This window comes from Panthera uncia, chromosome E1, assembly GCF_023721935.1.
Source record: "Panthera uncia isolate 11264 chromosome E1, Puncia_PCG_1.0, whole genome shotgun sequence".
Classification (NCBI taxonomy): Eukaryota; Metazoa; Chordata; class Mammalia; order Carnivora; family Felidae; genus Panthera; species Panthera uncia.
Genome location: NC_064814.1, coordinates 1,655,314 through 1,679,575, shown reverse-complemented (window position 1 = coordinate 1,679,575; position 24,262 = coordinate 1,655,314). Strand labels below are relative to the sequence as shown.

The window sequence follows — 24,262 nt, the reverse complement described above, 5'->3', positions numbered from 1 at the left end:
TTTTTTAATAAAAAAAAATACAAGTCAGATCTGGGGCTCCCAGCTGGCTCAGTCGATAGAGCAGGAGACACTTGATCTCGGGGTTGTGAGTTCAAGCCCTGCATTGGGCATAGCGCTTACTTAAAAAAAAAAAAAAAAAAAAAAGGAAGTCAGATCCATTGCCCCACTCAGAACCCTCTAGAAGCTCCCTTGTCAAGCCAAGTCCTTGGAATGCCCACGTGTCTGGCTCCCCATGCTCTCTCTGACTTCAGACCTCAGCCCCCACTTCAGCCACACTGGCCTCCTCACTGCTCCCCCTGCACAGCCGCTCTTGGGCCTGGCATGCTCTTCCCTAGAATTAGATCTGTGTGACTAACTCTGCTGCCTCCTTCAGTGTTTCCTCAAATGTCACGTCCCAAAGAAGCCAATCCTTACTCCCCTGTTGTACATCACACATGCCCTCCCCATGCCTTCCTCGTCTCCTTGCTCTGTTATCTGTCCCCGTAGCACTCGCCAGCCCCTAATACACTACAACATTCACTTACTATGTTCATTGTGAGGAAAAAAAAGCACCAAGGACGTGGGGTCTGAGATCCCAGGGAAGGACGGCTTTGAGCTTCATGTTGGCACAGGTTCCCTGCCAGGCATCTGCCAGTTAGTAACGGTGGCCAAGAGGCTGGGCAGCTGAGGAGGGCATCTGGTGGCCTCCTGAGTGTTTAGTATCTTCCAGGGAGGAGGAGGGGTTTTGCTTAGGGCCCTAAGGGGCTGGAAGTGAGGAGTGAGGACAGGAGAACCAAGCCAGTCCTCACAGAAACTGGAGACCAGCCTCAGCTAGCCCAGTCCCTCCCCTCAGTTCCCCTCAGAGCAAAAGAAATCCCTCTGGATCAGGGGCAAAATGCAGCTCCGTACAGGCCAGCCCTGGCCATGCCCATTAATTTGCATATTATTTGTGGCTGGTTTCAAGCTGTTTTTAACTGGAAGGGCACGGAAAGCCTGGAAGTACGAAGAATCGCAGAGAGACACCATGCAGACAGTATGGTGAGAAAGCTGGTACAGTCACCACTGTCCGATGACAGAGACCGTAGGCAAGAGCGCTGCTAGACAAAGAGGCCATTTCATAAAAGTGAAGGGTCAGTCTGCTAGGAGAACACACAGCTCTAAATGTGTATGCGCCCACTAACACAGCCTTGGAATTCCTAAAGCAAAAATGAGCCAACTAAGATGATAAAGAGGTGATGCATGACCACAGGGGCAGATTTTACCGTTCCTCTTGGGGACTGATAGAGTGAGGAGCAAAGAAAGCAGTAAGGATATGGAAGACTAGAAACACAAAGAGTGAACTCAACCCAAACGATAAAGATCAACTCTGCATCCAACAACTGCATTCTCTTTACGTCCACCGATAGAGCGGTTACCAAAATTGACCAAACGCTGGCCATAAAGCAAGTCTCAATGGAGTCAGAGAATTGAAATAACATAGAACACGTTTTCTGACCATGGGTAAGTCAAGTGAGAAAGCAAACCGAAAATGAAAAGTAATGCGGTGCTAAACAACCCACAATTCACAGAAAAAATATTTTGAACCTAAGAATAATGAAACTACAATAAACCCAAGTCTCGTGTTGCTTGGAGGAAAATAGAGTGTTTGCTGCGTGGGCTCGGAAGGGAAAGGCTGACCATCGGCGATCTAAGAACACTTCTTGAGAAGTCAGAGAAAGAAAAGAAGATCAAATTTAAAGGAGAGGGAGGGAAGTAGAGGAATTCTGAAAGGCCAAGGCCCCTGCCCTCAGTGCCCTCAACACCCCATAGGGCAGGCTGTTGGTTTGTTTTGCTCATGGTTCTGCCTGGCACTGATCCAACAGGAACTTCGGGGATTCGTTTGTGCTGTCACTGGTCTCCAAAAAGGCACATGGTCAGAGGGCCACAAGTGCCGTGGGCCTTGGGACAGGGTCTGGGTGGGGTGGGGCCAGAGATCTCCCCCTCCAAGCTGCCCCTATGACCCACAGCCAGCTGGGGAAGGGACTGTGTCAGAAACTCAGGGTGTCCCCGCCATCCTGCCCATAGGGGGCTTCGAGGAGCTCCTGCCGGGTGGCGCCCGGTCCTGCCTGGGCTGGGAAGTCAGGCTGCCCCAGGTTGGAGCAGCACCTCTGCCCGTCTGCACAGGTTTCCTGCCTACCCCCGTCTCTGGCCCCCACCCTGTCTGTCTTCCCACCTGCTGAACACCTTACTTGCAAAAATACATAGCTTAGTAATTTACAGCGGCTTCCCCCTGGCAACTCCTAATGACAGCTTCAGACAAAAATACCTTTTACAGGAGACAGGGGGGAGGTCCGAACCATTCTTCCCCCGTGTCGCCCCCACCCTGCCCCTGGGAGCCGGCCCGAGGGCAGCGAGTGGCCGGCTCCTTCTGGCTGCAGCTGTAGCCCAGGGAGGGGTCTGAGCTGGTGCCTGCCGCCCCTCCCCTCAAGGAGCCCCCACCCCTGGGGCCCAGCCATCCCCCCTTCTCGGGACTCGAGAGGACGCGTCTGGAGGTCAGCCTGACTCTTAGAACTGCAGGTAGAGGGGCTGAGCTCCGGGGCAACACTGGCCCCGCGGGGAGGAAGTGGGCCTGCAGCCCCTCCGCCCCTCAAGCCCCAGACAGGGCGCCCCAGTCACACACGCCAGACGGCCACTTCTTCCCATCCAGCATCTCACAGGACGAGACGGCCCCACGAGGAGGGGACGTGGACGGCCCCGAGCAGACGCCCCCGCCCCGGGCAGGGGTCGGGCCAGAGTGGGCCTGTGAGTCTCCGTGCTGCGTCCCGCTCTGGCACCAAAGAGGAGAAAGACTCTCCTGTGCAGATGAGGGAACCGAGGCTGGACACACCCCAAGGAAGGGAACGGCAGCGACAGGGGACGGTCCAGCAAGTGAGCGCCCTGCGAGCTGCCTCAGCCCTCCCCCGGGGCGGCCCTGCCACAACCCACGTGCAGGAGGTCACCCTGTGCGAGCTGGAGGGACTTCCTGGCCAGCACACGCTCCCCAGTGCGCCTGGCAGAGGGAGGGGAGGCGCGTCCTGGAGAAGGAGCACCCTGTCCGTCACCCCCACCCTGACTTCGGGGCGGCCTCACCCTCCTCTTGGGCACAGCCTGCCCAGTGCCCACCTCTCAAGGGCTCCAGGCTGCACACTTCCAGGGGGCGTCCCCAAGCGGGTGGGAGGAATGAGAGGGTCTCTGCCACAGGGGGAGCACAACCGCAGCTGGGGCATCCGAAGAGGGCGGGGGAAGAGCCTCCAAGCTCCTTCGGAGGGCAGGGCCGGCCAGCTAGGGAGCCCGGGAGAGCCCAGGCTGGAACAGACAGACATTCCCTGTGCTCGGGGGCTGGGACTCAACCCCAGGGGCGGGGGGAGGGGGGGGCAGGCCGGGAGCACAGGCACTAGGACTGAGAGCAGAGCTGGGGACCCCGCCCAGGAGAGAGAGATCAGGCAGAATCACACCAGTACTAAAAACACCTCTTTACTGTTAAAATGCAGCCCCGGCGCTCTAGCCTCAGGATGACCTGAGCTCGGGGCGGAGGGAGGGAAGGGGGAGGGAAGGCCAGGGCCTGACGGGGGCCACGCCCCGCCGGGCGCCCTCAGCCCTGCTGTCCCCGCCGGTCCGGGCTGCTCTCGGTCACTTGGCGCTCGGGAACGGCCGCCTGCGCTGCTCCAACAGCTCCTCCAGCTGGTCGGCCCGCTTCACGGCGGCCTGCAACACGCGGGCCACCTGCGGTCAGGCCCCAGCCGCCCCCGCCCCTGCCCCCCGCCCCGGCCTCGGGGACCCACCTCGTGCTGCTTCCGGAGGCCGCGCACCGCCTCCTCCTTCTTTGCCAGGGCCACCTTCACCCTGCGGGGCGAACACGGACTCGGGCAGCTGAGGGTGGCAGGGCGGAGCCTCCGTCCCCCGAAGAGCAGGAGGGGCAGTTCTGCTGCCCACCCCACCCCAGCCCTGCCGCCCGAGGGCACCGGGCCGCCTGGAGGGGTTGACGCCTGGCGCTGTGACCCCCACGGCTGGCCCCGGGCCGCTGCCCGCAGAACAGGCCTCGGCGGGCCAGAGCCCAGAGCGGGAACCCTGGCACCAAGACCGCTCCCTGCGGCCCTGAGGACAAAAGGCCCCGCCCCCAGCCCCGCCTCTCCGGAAGGACTGAGGGGCCTGCGGGGCTGGGGGCGCTGCCCGCTGCTACCCCGCCCCCACTTGGGACTCCTCCCACACGTGAGCTGCTGCTGCTTCACCCAGGCCTCTCTGGAGGCCGCCCTCCTGGGGCAGGAGGGGAGACCCTAGTCCCGCTGGGACGGCCGGGCCCTGGGGCCGCGCCTCACAGGGAGACCACAGCAGCTGCTGACGGGCCCCATTCTGCCTCAGCAACAAGGAGAGGCTCCCCTTTCTCAGGCCGAGCGTCCTGTCATTTGCAGCTGCGGGACCCTGCCCCCCTCTCCCCTCCCCCGAGCCCCCCTGCTCCAGCCCGTGTCCCCCCCCCTTCCCCCTCCTCCGTGCTCCCCAGGGACCCCGGCTCCAGCCCACGGCCCACCTCTCCCCCCTCTGCTCCCCAAGGATCCTGGCTCCAGACTGTGTCCCCCCCTTCCCCCTCCCCCCGTGCCCTTCAGGGACCCCCCCCCCCACCCCCACCCCCCGGCTCCAGCCCACGGCCCACCTCCCGTGCACCTCCTCCAGCTCCGCCTGCTTCTCCCGGGTCAGCTGCTCCAGCTGGGCCCTGGCCTGCCGGGTCTCCTCCTCGGAGGCTGCCAGGCGGTCGGCGAACTCCTGGCGGAGCACCTCGGCCAGGCCGCTCCGCTCGCCGACCAGCTGCTCGTTCACCTGGGCCGGCACGGGGCGGGTGTGAGCGGGGACCCGGATGCACCGGGGCCGCCCGCCCGCCCCTGCCCGCCCCGCTCACCGCCGCCGCGTCGGCCAGCTCCCTCTCCTTCTGCCGCACCAGGCCCTGCAGACGCAGGTTCTCCCCCTCGGCCTCCCCGAGGCGCCCCTTCAGCTCCGCACACCGTTCCTGCAGCTTCCGCTCGGACTGCTCCAGCTCCGAGAGCTCCGTCTCGTACTTGTCCCGGATGCGCCTGACGCTGGGGGGGGCCGGCAGGGCAGGGTCAGGGGGCTCCGGGGCCGCGGGGCCGCGCCGGGGCCGCCGGGAGAAGGCCTCACCGGCTCTCGGCGGCCCGCTCGCTCTCCTCCCTGGCGCGCGTCATGTCTGCCTCCAGCCGGCGGATGACCAGCTCGATCTCCTCGTCCCGGCCTCTCCGGATTTCTTCCCTCAGCTCGCGTTCCCGGGTCAGCAGCCACGCCTCCTGGGGGGCGCACGGGGCTTGGTGGGGCTGGCCACGTCCCCCCAGGTCCAGCCCCCGGTACCCGGCAGCTCACACGGTGGATCTTCGGACCCAGGGCGACCCAGGACGGGACAGAGCAGGGGCACACGTGGGAACATGAGCAGTGCAGCCGGAGTCTGCTGCCAGACCCGCCAGGGTCAAAGGAGGGACCAGATCCTGGTTCTGAGAACAGGAAGGGACACCTCCAGGCCTGGCGAGCGAAGGCCCAGACGGGGCAGGCCTTTGGAAGGCAATTTGGAAACTCAGGTCAGGTTTCACGCCACACGCCCTCTGACCCAGCTGCCCACATCTGCAAACACGTCCCACAAATACAGTGGCCGCTGTGCACAGCTACGGGGCACGCAGGGAGGCTGCTTGGCCACTGCTGAGGCCTTGTCACTAGGCCAATGGGCCATCGCCTCATGTGTGGCCCTGAGCACCTGTCCACCACAGCCTCCTTCCCGGACGGGTGAGCCTGGTGGCACAGTCCGTGCCTGTGGAAGGCACTGGAAGGTAAGGGGGGAGACCGCCTCCTAAGTGTTCCCCTTTTGCTCGCTGGCTGAGTGTTAGTTAACCCTGAGAGCAGCCAGCTGGAGGGCAGGGGCGAGGAACAGCCTCCCCTGACGTCAGCCGGGTCTGCCCCCCCACCCCCCACCTCTCCCGCCTCCTGGCGGCACTCAGGTGCTGCACACACACACTAGCACAATGCCACCGACCCCTGAGCTGCCCGACTGTGACACCGTGACACCGGGAACCCTGCCCTCGGCGAGGCCACGGAAGCGCGGAACCCCGGAACCCCATGCCGCCTGCTCTGATGTCCGGGGTGCGGGGCAGGAAGAAACACCGCGGCTTCCGGCTCCCCACCTCCTTCTTGGCACAGCTGGCCTCCCACATCTGTCGCTCCACCTCCAGCTGGTCCTTCAGGGCCTTCATCTCCATCTGGGGGGGTGGGCGACACCGTGAGAGCAGGCATTGAAGCCCCGCCCCCCAGGGCCAGCTGGGCTGAGGGTGTGCAGGGGAGCAGGGGAGACGGTCTGCGGGATCTGCCCAGCTCTCCAAGTGGCCGCCATTCCGGCAGGTGGGGTCAGGCACGGATAGTGACCCTGACACGGTGCCCCCACGGTCCTGCAGCGGCTGACGGGGTGGGGATGCGGGGACGCCGGAGCGCGGGGGCGGGGGGCTGCGGAACGCAGGGAAGAGGGGAGGGACGAGGGGGCGACGGGGGGGGGGGGGGGGGGCGGGGGCCCGGGGGGGGGGGGGGGCGCGGGGGGGGGGGGGGGGGGGAGCGCCAGGGCAAAGGTGCGAGGCGGGGCGCGGGCGGTCGCGGGCTTGCCCACCTGGTGCCGGCGCTCCTGTTCCTCTCTCCCCTTCTCAAACTCGGCCCTGAGGGCCCGGCCCTCGGCAGCGCTGCTCTCCTCCAGCTGCTGCCTCAGCTCCTCCAGCTCTGCCCGCTGCCTGGGGGGAGGGGGAGGTGAGAGGTCAGCTGGGTGGGGGAGTGGTGGCGGCCGTGGGCGCCCGGGCCCCTCCCGGTGGCACCTGGCTGCCTGCTGGCCCAGCCGCTCCTTTTCCTCGGCCACCTCGCCGTAGAGCCGCCGTCGCTGCTGCTGCAGGGCCCGCTGCTCCTGCTCCACGTGCTGCTCGAAGCTGAGGGAGGAGAGAGCCTCAGCCGGGGGCGACCGCCACGTCGGCCGGCCCGCCCCGCCCGGGACACCGCCGTCTTCAAGGGGTTTGCGGGGAGGCCACGCCCCCGGCGCCAGCCTCCGCGTCCCCCGCCCTCCCCGGCTCCGCTCGGCATCCTCCCGTCCCGTCCCGTCCCGTCCCCGGGGCCCACGCACCGCTGCTGGGCGCGCTCCCGCTCCTGCTGGCCCAGCGCCTCCTTCTCGCGCTCCAGGTGCTCCCGCAGCTCCTCCACCTGGCGGCCGTAGCGCTGCGCCGCGCGCGCGTCCGCCTGCAGCAGCTCCGCCTCGTGCAGGCCCTTGAGCTTCTTCAGCTCCTGCTTATGCTTGGCGATCAGCTTCTGGATCTCCGGCTCCAGGCCTGGAGGGAGGGCGCCGCTGTGCAGGGGCCGCAGAGGAGCCCTGACCTCTGCCCACTCGGCTGCCTACAGCCCTGACCCTTGCCCCCAGTGCTGTAGGGGACCCCCCATTCTCGCCCACCGTGACACCAGAACTGCAATCCAGCCAGGAGATTTCCCCCCCAGGGGATCCCCCTCCCCCCCCCCCCCCCCCCCCCCCCCGGCACGGCCCGCGGGGGTTCCCCCCCCCCGGGGCCCCCCCCCCCCCCCCCCCCCCCAGGCTCCAGTGGAGGCGAGGCTGAGTCCACCTGGGCCCACGACCATCCGTCTCCCTCCGGGCGGCCCTGCAGCCTCCGTGGAGCTCTGGCCCAAGGGGTCAACCCTTGGAGGCGACTGTCACTGGGGAAGAGAGTGTCCTAGAGCAGGAGGGCCGGGCGCAGGCCAGGCGTGGTGGGTGCAGCCCTCAGACCTACTCTCTAACCAGGTGGCAGGGAACCCCGTGTGTCCCCCATGCTCCCACCTGGCTGGCACCCCCGGAAGGTAAAAGAGTTCAGGCGGCAGAGGGAAGGCAACGCCCTTCCTCTTGGACCCACCCTTCGTCCCAGGTCCTTGGCCTGTGTGGCCAGCCCCCTCCCTGCCTCCTCCGGGCCTGAAGCTGGCTGGACGGCAGCACCTGAGGCCCCGTAGCTGCCCTGGAAGGTCGTCTCTACTGCGGGCATAACCGAAACTGCTGTTCCTGCTCAAAGGCCCCCATGCCTCCCCCTGGGCCACGTGGCCTGTCAGCATCTGACCAGCGAGGTGTGGCCGGTCCCCACCTCGGACTGTAATTTCCTTGATTTTTCGGGTTTTCTCATTGATCCACTTCTCTCTGCGGACTTTCTCAGTGGCACTCATTAGTTCTTTGAGTTTCTTAATCTCCTGCCAGCAAGGAGACAGGAAGTCGACAGAGACCCCGGCCCCTCAGCCACCCCCCACCCCCGCCCCGGGGGCCCTGCACTTGCCAGTGGTCCTATTCTGCCCTCCCTGGAGGTGGAGGCAGGATCCAGTCTGGAGGCTTGAGATGGGGGAAAGTAATCGGCCTGCAGAGGCCCTACTGGGGTACCCCGAGTCCCCACTTCTGTGTGACGGAAGGCCCCCCAACCCTGGCTGTCCCCTGCGGTCGCTGTGGGGGAGGGGGCTTAACAATGCTGATACCCCCCCCTCCCCCAGAGCCAGCTCTCGGCCTGGGGGCCATCGCCGCCCACACCGTGGGAAGTGAAGCTGGGCAGGGGAGAAGGCTGGTGCTGCCAGTAAAGCCCGATGAGGCAGGGCCCGGGCCTAGGCGGCAAAGCCAGGAAAGCTAGGGGAGGTCCCTCTGCCCAGGGGCCCAGAGCTGGGGCAGTTCAGGCTCCCACTCAGCCAGCACTGAGGGCAGGTGGTGGCTCCTCCCAGCCCCGCCTCCTTGTATGTGACACGGGAGGGGTAACCGGCTCCGCCCCAGGGTCTAGCACCCAGAGCAGCTCCAGCCCAGAGAGGGACGAGCCTGGGCTGGGGCGGCACCTCGTCCCGGGTGTGGGGCACGGGCCCGAGCCTCCACGGTGGGCCCAGTGATCTTGCTCTCAAACCCCCCATGACTCCCCTGCTCTGAGGCTGTTCCCCCCCCCCCCCCCCCCCCCCCCCCGGCCCGCGGGCCCCCCCCCCCCCCCCTCCCCACCGCCCACAGGGCCCGAGAGCACCGGAGCTGCAGAGCTGCCGCTCCAGCCAGCCGTGGCCGCCCACCCGAGGGGCTCACCAGCTCATGCTGTTCCTGCACCTGGGCCTCCCTGTCCCTGCGCCTCTGGTCCCCCTGCTTCAGCTCCGCCACCACGGCCTCGCACCTCTCTGCCAGGGCCTTCTTGTCTTCAATCAGCTGTGGCGGGTCAAGGGCCGGGGCTCAGGTGGCTGCCCTGAGACGGGGGCCTGCCCCTGTGACCACTGACCTCCCCTCCCCTCCCCTCCCGGGCTCCCCTGGGGCCGAGACTGCAGGAGCCAGCGCTTGTGGACAAGGGGCGTGGCCGGGGGACGTGGCCTCGGGGAGAGCACCCAGTGACGCCCTGGGCTGGCCCGTCAAGCAGCTCCCTCACGGAAGATGCTGCGGTTTCTACACAAGGGAGCAGCAGGCCTGCCAGGAAGCCCCGTGGGTCTAGAAGTGTCCGTGCGGCCCAAGCCAGTCTGGAACCCAACGACCCCCTGGGCCCAGCGGGTCCCGGCCCCTCTTCCCCGGTGCCCGACTGCCTAGGCGGTGGCACCTGGTCAATGAAAGACAGATGCCGCTGGATGGTGGCCTCGTAGTGGTCCCTCTGCTGCCGCAGCTGCCGGCCCAGCTCCTTCTCAGTCTCCTTGACCCGCCGGACGGTGAGGTCCCGCTGCTGCACCTGGGGGGGTGGGGGGAGGAGAGGTGGGACACTGGGGACCAGGGGCAAAGCAGCAATGGCCCCGCGTGTGTGAGGATTTGCCAGGGTGGTGACGGGGCGACGGCCCAGGACGGGGACAGGGATGGGGACAGGGACGGGGACGGGGACGGGACGGGGAACCGGCGGGACGTTACCAGGGCTTTCTGCAGCAGCCCCACTGCCTGCTTCTTCTCTTCCACCTCCAGCTTCAGCCGCATCACAGACGAGCTCACCGTGGACGTGGGCTCCAGGCGCCCCTCGTCCGGCACCAGCCCCTGGGAAGGCGGCGTGAGTCAGGTGATGGCCAGGCGGGCGATGACCTGGCGCCCTCCCCGGGGACCCTCCGCACCTGAGGGGCTGAGGCCGGCCGGTCCTGGCCCGACTTCTCCATCTCGTGCAGAAAGCTCATGATACTCTGCAGCTTGGCCTCCGAGAGCAGAGTCCCGTCTTCGGGGGGACTGGCACACGTGCCGAGCCTCCCAAACCTCTCCAGGTTGTCTGCTGTCAGGGAGCTGGCATCGTCCTCCTACAGGGGAGGGGGCACGGCATCAGGGGCTGAGGGGTGGCCGAGGACGCTGGGCTGGCCCACCGGGAGCTCCTCAGGGACCCCCGGGTGGGAGGCAGGGGTGGAGCGAGTGCAGGGACGGCTGGGGAAGGCGGCCGGACCTGGTCTGGAAGGAAGGGCCTCTCAGCCTGCCCGGATGCTTGCGGGGCATCGCCCAGGGGCGCGCTGGCGGAGAGGCGGCACCCGTTCCCCACTCCTGGGCAGCCCGCGGTCACCTCGTCGGTCCAGGAGTATTTGTCCTTGTGATAGGCCCTGGGGTTGGGCAGCGGCTCGGGCTCCTCCTCCAGCAGCCTTAGCGTGGCCAGCAGCTCGTCCAGGGTCGCCCTGGACTGGGCCTTGACCTTGGCAGGGCCCACCACCTCCAGATCCTCACTGGCCACGTCCTGGGAGCCGGCATCCTGCAGCGGACAGGCAGGAGGGACAACCGCTGAGGCCATTAGAGGCCAAGACCCCCAGACAACTGTGCAGGCGGGGAGAGGGAGGCCTCCTCTGCATCGGCCCACGGCCACTCAGCCGCATGGATCAGGCGCACCCCGACCCACCTCCAGGAAAATGAGAAGGGTGGCTGGGCCTCCTCACCCCTCGGCCCGGGGGCTTCGGCCCACACCCAACCTCTGAGCTTCCTGCGCTCTTCTGTGGGCACGGACTTCGGGCCCCACCCCAGGGCGTCTGTGAGAGCCCAGACGGATTCCAGGGCCATTGTGAGACCAGCCCCCCCCCCCCGCCCCGCCTTAGGGCAACAAGACCCATTCCGGGCAGCCTTTCCCAGTCTGAGTGACCCCACAGCCACGCAGGGGCGGGGTCGGGCCACCCAGGCTGAGGGGGAGGGTGGACAGAAAGGGCTGTATGGACACCTGAGGCTTGTTCTCTGGAAACTGCCGGGGCTCTGGGGAGGAGTTGGAGGCTGGATGGCAGGGGTCCTCTGCGCCTGAGGAACGGAAGCCAGCTCCTGCACGACAGAGCAGAGCGTTGGTCACGGGGGCATCGCCCCACCGGGGGGCAGCAAATCTGGAGGGCCCCTTGAGAGGAGACCACACACACGGGAGGGAGAGCACGTGGCAGCGGGGACCACGGCAGACTGCATGCGGAGCAGAGGGAACATTCTGGAACCCTGACCTTCTGGGGTGAAAGGTCAGGGAAACTGGTGCAACCACCCCAGAACTCTCGGCCTGACTGGTCGTTAGGGTCATGGTGTCCAGCTTCAGAACAAGAGCGGCGGCAGTGGAGAAGCGGGAGGGGGCTGCACAGCCGAGGCCCCTCCTCCAGGGCGGAAGCAGGCGGGGCCAAGGGACGGCAGCAGAGGCCACGCCTCCTTCCTGGCCGCTGCCCTCCCAGAGGGAGGGGGCGGGGCACGGGGCAGGGCCATGACCTTGAGAGTGCCTAGAGCTGGGAGGCAGAGGTGGGGCAGGCCTCTGTTGGGCTCACCCGCACTGGTGTTATTGGCCTTGTGGGTCCGGTGGGCCCGAGCGGTGCTGCCCGGCCTCAGGGCGGACTCTTGAGCGGGCTGGGGCTTCTCGGTCTCTCGCGCTTCCTTCTGCAGCCCAGGCTCAGGGTCGCCTGACTTCTGGGCTCGCTTCTGCTGCTGGAGCTCCTGCCGTGAGGGGCCCCTCTGAGCAGCCTCGCCCAGCACAAGCCGGCTGCCCTGCCCTTCCCGTCCCCCCTCTCCCCACCAAGCTGCCCCGAGGCCCAGCGTCCAGGGGCTGGGGGCAGGAGGGCTCAAGGAAGGCAGCAGGCAGAGGTCCCCCAGGAGCACAGTCTTGCTCTCAGGCACAGGGGGTGTACCCAGCAGTTGTCTGCTGACTCCACCCTGGGCTTCCTGCTCAGGGCACCCCAGGCACCTGAACGGCCAGTCGCCTGGCCTGGCGCGCCTTCTCCTCCCGGACCTTCCTCCTGGCCGCCTCCTTCTGTTGCTGCAGGTCCGGCACGTTCCTGTCTCCCAGCTGCTGCCGCTGTTCCTGTGGAACCACAGCTGGTTTGATGGCGAAGGTGGGGTTGCTCGTCCAGACCTGGGTTTCCACGGGACCCCCCCCCCGCCCCCGGTCCCCCAGCCTGCCTCCCTGCGGGTGGCCAGCGGCTCCTTCGAGTGGGGAGACAGCTCTGCATCTCGGAGCAGGGGCCCTGACTCAGGGCAGGGAGGAAGGGAGCCCCCACATGGGGTGTGGGCCCATGGGGCAATTCCATGTTTCAATCCCGCTGGTCCCAGAAACCCCACTGTATGCAGCCGGGACCCCTGGGATTCCCGCCTGCCTCCTCGGGGCACAGCTCACACACCCCCGCCTACCTCTCGCTTCGGCGCGAGCAGGTGCTCCCGGCGGGCGGCTCTGGCCTGGCGCCTCTGCACCTGCTGGCGGTACCATCGCTGGATGGTGACAGCAGCCCGGTTCACCTGGTGGATAAACCTGCGGGGGCAGGACGGCGCAGGACTGAGGCAGGGCCCCAGGCAGCCGCCGACCCGAGTGAGTGATGGCCTCTCCCCCCTGGGCCCCCCGAGGGAGTGTGCAGCCGCACTCCCCAGGGGAGGTGAAAACGCCCATTTGCAGGCTCTGTGCGCAGTCACCAGAAATAACCCAAAGGCCCAGCGCCGTGCCCGGCACACCCGGCTGTGGGTCTGTGGGTGGGCGCTGCGGTCCTGACGGTGGACGCTATTCACCGACAAAAAGCAACAAACCAGAGACCTGGCCGGGCATGATAGGCCACAGGCTGAGTGCTCGGGCCATAGACTATTCTAGAAAAGGCAAAGCCCTAAGGGAACAGATGGGTGTGGCCAGGGTGGGGTCTGGAGCTGGATAAAAGCCCTCCGGGGGTTCTGGGGGTGACGGACGTCCTGTGTCTTGGTGGCTGTACCTGCAGACCACAGAGCTGCATACACGCGCCCGAACTCAGCCAGCAATACATCTAAAACGGGTGCATTTTATCATACGTCAATCACTTTGACTCAGTAAAGCTGAGTAAACTCTAAAAAGCCTTAACCCCGGCTCTAAGGACCACCTGCCGATTTACTCAGCAAAAGCCCTAACGGAGCATCCAGGACATGGATGGTCGCCGGCTTCGGGACAGGCGCACAGAGGGGCCTGTACGCTGATGCACAGCCAGGCGGGAAGCACCTGGCTGCCGGCTCCTCCCACGCGCCCACCCCCAGGGCCCCGTCCCCAGGCTCCCACGGGACAGCAGCGGTGGCCACCCACCAGGTGTTGGCTCCCACACTCTGACCAGCACAAGGTTCCTGACCGGCAGCGACACCCTGGACCGGGGGCCCCGGCGGAAGGTCCGGCTGCAGCCCACCCTCATCGCCCCCCTGGAGCGAGATTCAGGGGACGGGGCCATAAGGCTGTTTGGGGTGTTTTTAGTTTTATGTCTTCCTTCCAGTTAATGCTTTTTTAACTAACAGTTTTAGTGACGTACAATTTAGATACCATAAAATCTATCCATTTTAAGTATACAGTTCAATGGTTTTTCATAAATTTACAGGGTCGTACGACTGGCAGTGTGACCCAGATTCAGAGCATTTCTGTCACCCCCGGAAGGACCCCCTTCTGCAGCCACGGGCCCCAGGCAGCTGTGGCTCTATTTCCGCCTTCTCCAGATGTGCCTCTTCCTGACATTTTCTTAAGTGGAAATTTCTATCAGGGGAGCTTCAGGCTCCCTCCCGGCCCCCAGCCCGCGGTCACCTCTCGGCCTCCTCCTCTGTCACCTCCTTCCGTCTGAGCAGGCCTGGGGTGGCCCCGGCGTTGTTCTGGGCCACGTGGTTGCTGCTGGAAAAGTTCTTGTGTGGCTTCCCGGAGCCACCGCTCTCCCCCTCACCGGTGGCCGCCTTGAGGATATTGCTAACAGGAAGAGAAGAAGGGGCTCGCTGCGCCGGCCCAGGCCCACTCACGGCCCCGGTGGGCAGCTCTGCCTTCGAGAAGCGGGGCTGCCTCAGCCCATCCCAGGGCCTTGGGCCTGGAAGGACACACCCACAGAACATCGGGGGTAGGCATGGCCCCCGGTTCCCACACGCTAGTCGATCCCCAGGACCACCTGCCCCCCACACAGGGCCCACGTCGTGGGTTACTGGGCTCTTTCCGTTACAAAAAGCAAAGAGGTCTGGGGCATCTGGGTAGCTCAGGCAGTTAAGCATCCCACTCTCAACTTGGGCTCAGGTCACGATCTCATGGTTCATGAGGTTGAGCCTCGTGTCGGGCTCTGTTGATAGCGTGGAGTCTGCCTGGGATCCTCTCTCTCTCTCTCTCTCTCTCTCTCTGTCTGCTCCTTCCCCCAACCCTGTGCATATGTGCACATGCCCACAAGCACATGCCCACGTGTGTCGCTCTCTCTCAAAATAAATAAACAAAAAAAAATAATTAAAAAATGAAAAAGCCTCAAAGTCACAAGATCCCAGAGCCAGACGGTGACCCAGTGACCCACGACAGCCGACGGGCAATCCCTGACTCCGGGTGTGCCGGGCAGGGGGGTGGGGGTGACAGGTCCGGGCTGCTCTGGCCTCAGCCAGGGGGCCGGAGACTCGGGGAGAGGCTACGGCTTCCTCGGCAGGGACCCCTCACCGGGGGTGATCGCCCACCCAGGTCTGGTGTCTCTCTGCCCCGGTGCCCCCCCGCTGGCGAGGGCCGCAGCTCCGGGGGCGCCGGGGGTCCGGCCGCGCGTCAGCTCCCGGACCTGCCCCAGGCCAGAGCCCGCCTTACTTGAGGGAGGGAGCCGTGTGGTTGGAGCTCTTGGGCGGTGGCGCCTTCTCCGAGGGGGTGTAGCGGTTGTGCAGCATGGTGGTGACGCGGTTGCCCACGGCACCCTTGTTGCTCCTGCCGGAAGACACAGGGGTGGCGTCAGGCTCCGGGAGGCGGCACAGCCCGAGTCGTCTCACCGCGGCACCGTCCAGTCGTCCCTGGGGCCCCACCGCGGCCACCACACCGACAGTAGGGGGCCTTCTCGGGACCCGGGACAGCTCCACCCAGGGACTCCCACAGAGCAGGACCCGAGGTGTCTGCTGACAGCAGAGACGTGCTGCAGGGAGAAGGTCAGGCCATCCGTCAACAGAGAATGGGCGTCTCTGTGCCAGGGAAACACGAGGGGAGGCAGACACCGCTCTCTCCCTGCCCCTCTCTCACCCACCAGAAGGAACACACGCGGTATAAACACACAGGGACCAAGGGAATGCGGGAGGAGGCTGCCGTGAGGACACGACTGCAAAGTTTTAGCAGGATGAGAAGGTCCAGTGGTAACTGACACATGGAGGGACGGGGGAGAGGCCCCGAAGCGGCTGGTCTGCCCCCCTGGAGCCCCAGGCATGAGCCGGAAGTGGGGGCGCCCGGCTCTTCCAAAGGAACGCTGTACCCCAGATCCCTCCTGCACCCTCGCACCCAGGCACCAAGCCCACCCTGCGCTCCAGACCACAGGCTGGCCTTGCAGGAGAAGCAAGGTCTGTGCACTGAGCAGGACACCGCCGTGCCCTCTCCCGCTGGGCCCACAGCAGTGGCGGGCAGGTACCTAACCCCGAGGCGGGAGACCAGAGAACCGCCCCCCCGCTCCCCGCATCCAGAGAGGCTGAGCCGCCCAGACACTGATATGTGCGGACCCCCAGGACACCAGCCGGGTTCCTGCCCGGGCACCCCCAAGTGAGCCACCAGGCAACTTTTAGGGCCCCCCTCTTAGATGCTGCCAGAGCCAGTATTCCAGACGTTTGAGGAACAACCCGCACGCTAGAGGCCAACAAACAGGATGTGGTGGAGACGACACTAAGCGGAGGGAGGGTGTCCCAAAGAATCCATGCTGATGGCCGGGCCGCATGGACAAGCGTTACCAGCCCGTTCTCGGCAGGAAAAGCTCGGACTTGCAACGTTTGTCACCTTCAACATTCCCAGCACGGTGACCTCAGATGTCCCTGCGCGCAGAGGCGGGACGAACAGCCAGCCAGCCCCCCCCCCTCCCCCCCGCCCGCCGCAGCTGGTGCAGGTTGCCAGCCACTGTTCCCCGCTGTCGTCAGAGACGCGAGAAGGAAAACCACGCGCCCCGAGCCGGAAGGCAGGCAGACGCCCTCGGGAGCAGGAGGCGCTCGTGGAACGGAGGGCTGCGCGGGGACGGAGCGGAAGGCAGAGGAGACAGGAGCGGTGCCCGTAGTCGGATCCGCTCGGCAACCCCAATCCCAGGAACAGCGGCGCAAAGAAAGGGAACAACTGCGCACAGTCTTGAAACTTCTCCCTGCCCAGCACCCTGGCTCCGGAGTCTGGCGGAGGATGTGCTCACAGAAGACAGAAGAAGCGGAGGTCGCACGGGGGGCAGACAGCTGGGACCTCGGGAGAAGCCAGGCTCCTGGGACAGGAGGGGCCCCTGCTGGGCTCCCGGTGCAGAGGCCAGTTTCAGCCTTCTCTTGTCAAGTCTGGGACAGGCGGCCGAGACACAGACAAGCAGCTAGGGAAAAAGGAGCGATCGTTTCTAGCTCTGGGAAAGACAGGTGCACTGCGCTGCTCTAAGAGGCTCCCGGCTCACCCGTCAAACCCTCCTGACCCTGTGGGGCAGACACAATGGAGGCCCCTTAGTATAAATGAGCATCCTGGGGCCCAGGGAGGTTAAGTAGCGCTCCCAAGTCCCACAGCAAAAAAAAAAAAAAAGTTGTGAACTCAGAACTCGGACCGGGAAGAGCCCCTGCGCGATAGCGTGGCCCCGTGGCCCAGGTCTGACGGACTCAGCTCTGCCAGTGTGGAGGGACAGGGGAAGACTCACAAGGCGGCCACAGGGGAGCAAAGGCCCGCCTGCCACGTGGATTGCATGCGTCCAAGGCCGAAAACAGTCAACAACGAACACCACGAGCACGCTTTCATAACTGTTTTCTAGAAAATACTAGAAGAAACTGCTTGAAAGTAGCTGCTTCCAGAAGCGCCTGGGAGGTTCAGGCGGTCAAGCGTCCGACTCTTGATTTCGGCTCAGGTCATGATCCCAAGGTCGTGGGATCGGCCCCCAAGGCATGGAGACTGCTTGGGATTCTCTCTCTCTGCCCCTCCCTGCACGTGTGCTCACTCTCTCTCAAAGCAAATGAACATTTTTTTTAAAAAAAAAGAAAGAGGGGCGCCTGGGTGGCTCAGTCGGTTGGGCGTCCGACTTCGGCTCAGGTCACAATCTCGCGGTCCGTGAGTTTGAGCCCTGCGTCGGGCTCTGGGCTGATGGCTCGGAGCCTGGAGCCTGCTTCCGATTCTGTGTCTCCCTCTCTCTCTGCCCCTCCCCCATTCATGCTCTGTCTCTCTCTGTCTCAAAAATAAATAAAACGTTAAAAATAAATAAATAAATAGATAGATAGAAAGAAAGAAAGAAAGAAAGAAAGAAAGAAAGAAAGAGGGGCGCCTGGGTGGCTCAGTCAGTTAAGCAACTGACTTCGACTCAGGTCATGATCTCACGGTTCGTGAGTTCAAGCCCCGCATCAGGCTCTGTGCTGACAGCTCAGAGCCTGGAACCTGCTTCGGATTCTGTGTCTCCCTCTCTCTCTGTTCCTCCCCTGCTCATTCTCTGTCTCTCTGTGTCTCTCAAAAATAAATAAACGTTAAAAAAAAAAACTAAAAAAAAAAAAAAAAAGGAAAGAAAGAAAGCTGGTTCCGGGAAGCAGGACTCAGTTCTGGGGGAAGGGATAGTGGGTTTGTTGTTTTTATTTTAAGTGTGTGGTGCTGCTCTGCTTTAAAAGCATTTTTTTTCATCTTTATTTATTTTTGAGAGAGAGAGAGCAAGCAGGGAGGATCAGAGAGAGAAGGAGACACAGAATCCAAAGCGGGCTCCAGGCTCTGAGCTGTCAGCACAGAGGCTGACGTGGGGCTCGAACCCACGAACCATGAGATCATGACCTGAGCCGAAGTCGGCCACTTACCCGACTGAGCCCTCCAGGCACTCCCACTGCTCCGCTATTTAGCTGTGTGCATGCATCACTGACAGAAATTAAAATTTAAAAAGTTTTTTTTAGAGAGAGGGAGCGCGCATGCGTGTGAGCAGGGGAGGGGCAGAGGGAGAGGCAGAGGGAGAGAGAGACAACTTCAAGCAGGCTCCATCCCACGACCATGAGATCGTGATCTGAGCACAAATCGAGAATCGACTGATTCCACCCAGGTGCCTCCAAAATTAATGTTAATTTAAATTCTTGCACCAAAAGGAAGAATCTTCCCGTGCTGACTCTGGTAGAGGATCCAAGACTCTTCCTCTGATGCATGGCTCTGGGCATTAAGAAGTTCTTTCTTGCACTGAGGCACATGTATGTCCTTGTCCCTCTGCCCACTGGGCCCCCTGAGGCCAAGAGTGAGGGGGACCGGCTCTGCAGCCGAGGGTGGCTGTGCCGACCCTGAATTCCTCGGCGGCTTCTCCAGGCCCCCTGCCCACCCTGACAACCACCAGCCACCAGCCCCACCACCAAGGCCAGCTTGCCTAGCCCTCTGCAGACCCCAGCGTCGTGGCCGTCCCTCTGCAAGTGCTTGCTTCTGTCCTGCCGTGGGCGGTGCGGCCTGCACACCAGCCAGCTCTCGGCACCCAGTGAGCAGGGCCCGCCTAAGGCCACCTGCTCCACCCCTCCCGGAGGCCCAAGAACCTCCCCAGGGCCTTACTCCGACCTCTTCGAGAGCTAAGCCGGGCGTCTCGGGTCCTGGGGAGACAGGCCGCTCCACAGAGGAGAGGGCGATGGAGGCCTGCAGGAGCCCTGGGCGAGCAACCCTGGGCCAGCAGAGCCCCCGGGTGCAAGGTGCCACCCCATGGCCTCCCTCCCCGGGCCCTTCCCCGCAGCCTCCTTCCCCAGGTGCAAGGTGCCACCCCGTGGCCTCCCCCCCCCCCCCCGGGCCCCTGGGTGGAGAAAACCAGTCACTTGTGCCCTCAGTCATTCATTCCAAAGCACAGGGCACCTGCCACGAATAAGACAGTCAGTCCCCAGGCGCTTCAGTGGTTGGGGTCCCTGTGCGGCACCCGCCTCAGGTCCCACCTGTTGTTGGCAGTGAAGTTGGGGGCCAGGGGAACGGTGCACTCTCTCCTCCGTGGGCCCACCGGCGCGCTGAGGGTGCCAGGACTCCCGGAGTCGGGTGGCGAGTCGAAGGCCCTGGGGTGGTCATCCTGTCGAGGACACTGACGCCACCTCAGACCGTGATGTGCTGCACAGGCCGCGGACCCCAGGCCCCAGGCAGGTCCCCCACTGCCTCGCACACGGATGGGGAGCTAACACGGACCCCCTCCCTGCGGCCGGCCCCTCCCACAGGTGCGGCCACAGCAAAGAACCGGGTGTCACTCTTGAAGGGACACTTAGACTCAGCCCCTGGCCCTTACCAGGACATTCCACGTGGCTCCCCTCTCGCTGGGGGCCTTGCTTAGACCGGTCAGCCTCTTTTTCCCACCAGGGCTGCCCTCAAAGAGTGTCAGAAAGTGGGGGTCCTCGGCTGGCCTGTGTCGGAGACAGGATGCCAAGCAGGGACAGTCACTCCGTCTGGGCGGGTCGGCTCCAGGAGCACAGATGGGCACGTCTTCCGAGGGGCCGGGAGGGGCCGGGTCACCGGAAGGGAATTCTGTTCCCAAGCCAACAGCTTAACTGTCGATTCTTCGCCATAATCTGACAACCGTGCCTGAGAGAGATGCTCACACCCTGGGCCACGGCCACCCCGACACCCACGGGAAGAGTGCAGCAGGGACAAAGGGAAAGAAGCAGGTATGGGGGGCGCTGGCCTGGGGTCCACATCTCTACTCCAGGTATGACGGGTCAAGACTCGGCCCGCCCGCCCAGCGCAGCATTGGCCTGGGTGCAGGTCACGTCAAGCCCTGCTGCCCAGCCTGTGGCCAAGCTGTGGGCTGGAAGAAGGGCTGACGGAGGCAGGAGAGGAGTGTGCTGGGGGTCACCTGAGGGGGAGGGGTCACCTGAGGGGGCCAGTCCACGCCTGACCGGCTGGTGGCTGGTGGACGTGCGTGGCGCTGTTAGATCTGCGAAGGTTGTTGATGGTTCGGGAACCTCCTGGCCCTGTGGCCTCCTGTAGAAAGGAAGAAACAGCCGTCCCCTGGGTTTCAGACACTCACCAGTTCACCCCGAGCCACACCAGGCCTGGAAGAGCAGATTCAGGGCGAGCGGGTGGACGCGGCAAGAAGGGTCTCCCGGCTCTCGTGGACGAGAGCAGTGCAGGGTCCCGGGCATGGCCACGGGAATCCTCTAGAAGCCCCGTCTTCCTGGATGAAGTGGGCACCCTTCACCCCTGGCTGGTGAGGGTCCGGGAGGAAGTGCGTGAGGCTTGGCCTGGGGGCTTCGGCAGAGGCTGTCCGGCCTCGTCCTCCGGCCTCGTCCTCCCCACCACCCACTACCCAGGGAACGTGGTGGGCTCGCTTCTGCCGCAGCGCCTGCCGCCCGCCTGCCCACCGGGCTTTCCTCAAGGCCACCGGGGGCTTATCTCCTCCCCCCACCCCAGGTCACCCTGCTTCTTGAGGACCCAAATCCTAAAGCTGGTGGAGCGAGAGGGGCCGAGAGGCTGGTGACTTCGGTTCTGCCTCAGACCGGCGACCGACCCTGGCCTTGACCTCTTGGGGAGATCCCTCCGATCTGTGAGCTGGAGCCCCTGCCGGCCCTGGACACCTCCGGCCCCAGCACTCACCAGTGCCTTCCTCCTTGGCTCACTGCCCGAGACCGCGGAGAAGGAGCGGGCGATAGGCTTGGCGGCGGAGGCGCTGTTGGGGCGCCAGGACACAGGCGGAGGGAGGCCCGTCAGGCTCAGGTTCACACCTTCTGGGCTGCCCTCGGGGGGGCCGGAGGGAGCGCTGGCGGCCCGGGAGCCCTTCATGGAGGCTGCAAGGGCCCTGAGCAGGCAAGAAGAGGTGCAGGGGGATGGCTTCTGAGGAACCAGGCCTCCCGGCACACCACCACACCACCGCCACCCTCCTCACTGGGCGGTGGGGCTCCTTTGTCGGGAAAAGAAGCCACGTGGCAGAGCAGGGCTCCGGGCCACAGGGACACCTCTCCGTAGGGACCCTGCCTGAGGGTGGCCTGAGGCAGCATTTACCCCATGCCCCACCCCAAGACAGCTACTCCACCTGTCTGAGCCTCACCTCCTTCATCTGTAAAATGGGTATTGAGAAAGTGCCTCTTCCTGGGGTCGTCCTGAGGTGTGGACAAGGCGGCTACATAAACACTCAACACGTTCAAACCAGGACTTGGTCTCATTGACGCTGCCCAACCCAGGGGCCACAGCTTGTCTGGCCACGGAACCCCTTCCGTTTCCTCGGAACCTCCAGAAACCCATGAGCTTCTGCGATGTGGCATCTGCCCTCTCGTGTCCAGGTCCCCCCCCCCCACCTCTCCTGGCACCAGGCACCCTTCACAGCCTTCCTTGCTGCCCCCCCACTCCCACCTCTGAAGTCGGAGGGCCCCTGGGGCTCAACCCCGGCCTCTCCTCCACCCACCCTCTCCCCTGGGGGACCTCGTCTGGCCTCCCGGCTTCAATCAGCGGCTGCCAGCTCCTGCCCCCTCGGTTCCCTAACTCCTGGCTCATGACCAGCCGTGCATTTGGCGCTTCAGCCCCAGAGAGACCAAAACAGAACCCTGACTCCCACCTCTGGCTGCCCCCTCCCCAGGGGTCATGCTTTGCAACTGGCTCAGGCCAAGGACCTCGACCTCATCCTGACATCTTCCCCTTCAGCGCCACACCTGCTCCCTCAGCAACCCAGCCAGCTGTGCCCTCTCCCCACACATCCCTCCCCTCCACAACCCGGATTGAGCCCCCTCTCCCTGAACCCGGACAAGCGCACCGCGCCTTCCCGGCCCCTCCCCGCACGGCGGCCGGGGCTGATGTTTCCCCACCAGGTCTCAGATCACACTGTGTCCCTGCTGAAAACCTTCTGAGGGTCTGCTTGGCACAGAGAATAAAGTCTAAATGCCCAACACCCCTCAGATCTGACCCTGCTCTCTCTGTGACCTCCTCACTGCCACCCCTCGCTCTGCTTCAGCCAAACCAGCCTTCCTGCAGCTCCTCAAACTGGGCCAGCCTGTTTCCATCCTGCTGGTCCCTCTGCCGGGAGCCTCTTCCCCTGGGATGTCACGAGGCACCCCCTTTATTCAGAGGGCCATCGGGCCATCGCTTTGCTCCCTCGTCCTGCTTTATTTTCCTTCACCCTGCCTCATGGGCGGTCTGCAACGTCCGACCCCCTCACAAGAACATTAGCTCCGTGAGGACAGGGACCACGCGGCCCTGGCATGTGGCAAGCTCTCAAGCAACAGGAGTGGACGAGTGCACGAGCCGGTACCACAGGAAGAGGCAGCCCTCCCTGCCACCGAGGACTCTGGTGGGCCGACAGGCACACGCCATTACCACCCAAGGTCAGTGCCGCGGCCTCCTTCAGCCCCCCAGCCCCCTCACACACATGTGGGGCGCCCCGTGGCCAGGTGCCCCTGCCTCTCCGGCCTGGAGCACAGAGCTGTCCTGCCATTCACCAGGCCGGTGTCCTCAGGTATGCATTTCCGGTCGTGTGGGTGAAATTTAACACCCTCCTCTCCCCAGGGCACTGGCCACACCCAGCTGGACCCAGGCTGGCCAGCTTTCCCAGCCACGGGAGCGGCAGCACGCGGGATGGTAAACACAGCCTCTCCGTGGAAACCTCCAGGCCAGACCTCACCTTGCAGACAAAGATGTCTCTCCCAGCAGCCCACGGTGGGTGTCCAGGGCCTCTGCCCAGACTCCTCAAGATGGGCTGACCCAGGACCCCTGGCAGCTTCTCCACCGGGCAGCTCCCAGTCTCCCAAGGATCTGGCTCAAGGTGGTGGGACCTGAGACCTTTGATTGGACTCCGCTCACCGGTGCAGGCCCCCCACCCCGACACACCTGCACGGGGTAGGGGACAAGGGGGAAAGACTTCACCTGCGCGGGCCCCGGACTCCCTCATCCGCGCGAGCCCCTCTCATCTGCGCGGCAGCCCTCACCTACAGGGGCTGGGGCCCGTCACCTGCGCGGGGACCCCCTCACCTGCGCGAGCCGGGCCTGGGGCGCGGAGCCTGCGAGGCCGGCCCGCAGGGGATGTGCGAGGCCCTCCGGCGTGGGACGCCCGGGGCCCCGGCTTCAGGCTGACGACCTCGCACCCTGGCCCTGGCTCCGAGGCCCAGGTGACAATGAAGCGACCGGGCCGTAGTGTGAGCGGCGGCAGCTAGCAACCAGCAACCAGCCTGGCACCTCCTCCCCTGTCCGTCACCGAGGCCCGCCTTTCCTGCCCGCGCCGCCTCCGGATTGGCCGACCGGCTGCCCGCTCCGGCCGTCCCGAGAGCCCATTGGGCGCCTGGCTGTCCTTCGGGACGTTCAGGCGTGGGAGGAGCCTCGGGGAGCGGCGCATCTCCCCGCCCCCCGCTGGTGGCAGCGGGCCGCCGATTGGACGCAGTCAGAGGAGGCGGGATCTCTGCTGATATGGGGCGGGACCTGGGCGGAGCCTCAGGGAGAAGAGGCGGGGAAAGAGAAAGGACCGAGGGCAAGGCGGGGCCGGCAGCGTGGCGCTCCGGGCCCCTCTTTCTTTTTTTTTTTTTTTTTTTTTTTTAAACATTTGTTTTGTTTTGTTTTGTTTTATTTATTTTTGGGACAGAGAGAGACAGAGCATGAACAGGGGAGGGGCAGAGAGAGAGGGAGACACAGAATCGGAAACAGGCTCCAGGCTCCGAGCCATCAGCCCAGAGCCTGATGCGGGGCTCGAACTCACAGACCGCGAGATCGTGACCTGGCTGAAGTCGGACGCTTAACCGACTGCGCCACCCAGGCGCCCCATCCGGGCCCCTCTTTCTGAGCGACCCGGTCGGCCTGCGCTGGCATCCTAGCGGCCCTGGGCTCCCACGCGGTCCCGGTTCCCACGTCCTCCCCGGGCTCCCACGCCCTCCTCGGTTCCCACGCGGCCCCCGAGTTCCCACGCTATCCCCAGGCTCCCAAGTCCTCCTCGGGCTCCCACGCAGTCCGGTCTTCCATGCCGTGGCCGGGCTCCCACTCCGTTGCTGGGCTCCCACGCGGTCCTGGCTCTC

At 64.7% G+C, this 24,262-nt stretch overlaps 1 protein-coding gene across 4 annotated transcripts; it reads right to left on the bottom strand.

Annotated features, from left to right (window-relative positions):
- Window positions 1-3,419: 3,419 nt before the first annotated feature.
- CEP131 (centrosomal protein 131) lies at window positions 3,420-21,261 on the bottom strand. Of its 4 annotated transcripts, none has more exons than XM_049635524.1 (25): window positions 20,871-21,261; window positions 20,149-20,258; window positions 19,567-19,681; window positions 19,229-19,368; window positions 14,976-15,089; window positions 13,965-14,120; window positions 12,578-12,695; window positions 12,135-12,251; window positions 11,722-11,887; window positions 11,151-11,245; window positions 10,512-10,694; window positions 10,081-10,257; window positions 9,887-10,006; window positions 9,588-9,713; window positions 9,092-9,208; window positions 8,136-8,238; window positions 7,142-7,343; window positions 6,843-6,950; window positions 6,644-6,761; window positions 6,171-6,245; window positions 5,146-5,288; window positions 4,889-5,066; window positions 4,646-4,809; window positions 3,780-3,840; window positions 3,420-3,702 (listed from the first exon to the last, which is right to left on the bottom strand). In XM_049635524.1, the coding sequence occupies exons 1-25, from the start codon at window positions 21,054-21,056 to the stop codon at window positions 3,628-3,630; spliced, it is 3,267 nt and encodes a 1,088-aa protein (XP_049491481.1). In that variant the 5' UTR covers window positions 21,057-21,261; the 3' UTR covers window positions 3,420-3,627. The 4 variants fall into 4 exon arrangements, with proteins under 4 accessions (XP_049491481.1, XP_049491482.1, XP_049491478.1 ...); XM_049635525.1 differs by having other exon boundaries at window positions 11,728-11,887; window positions 19,229-19,356; XM_049635521.1 differs by having other exon boundaries at window positions 3,421-3,702; window positions 4,657-4,809.
- Window positions 21,262-24,262: the final 3,001 nt, after the last annotated feature.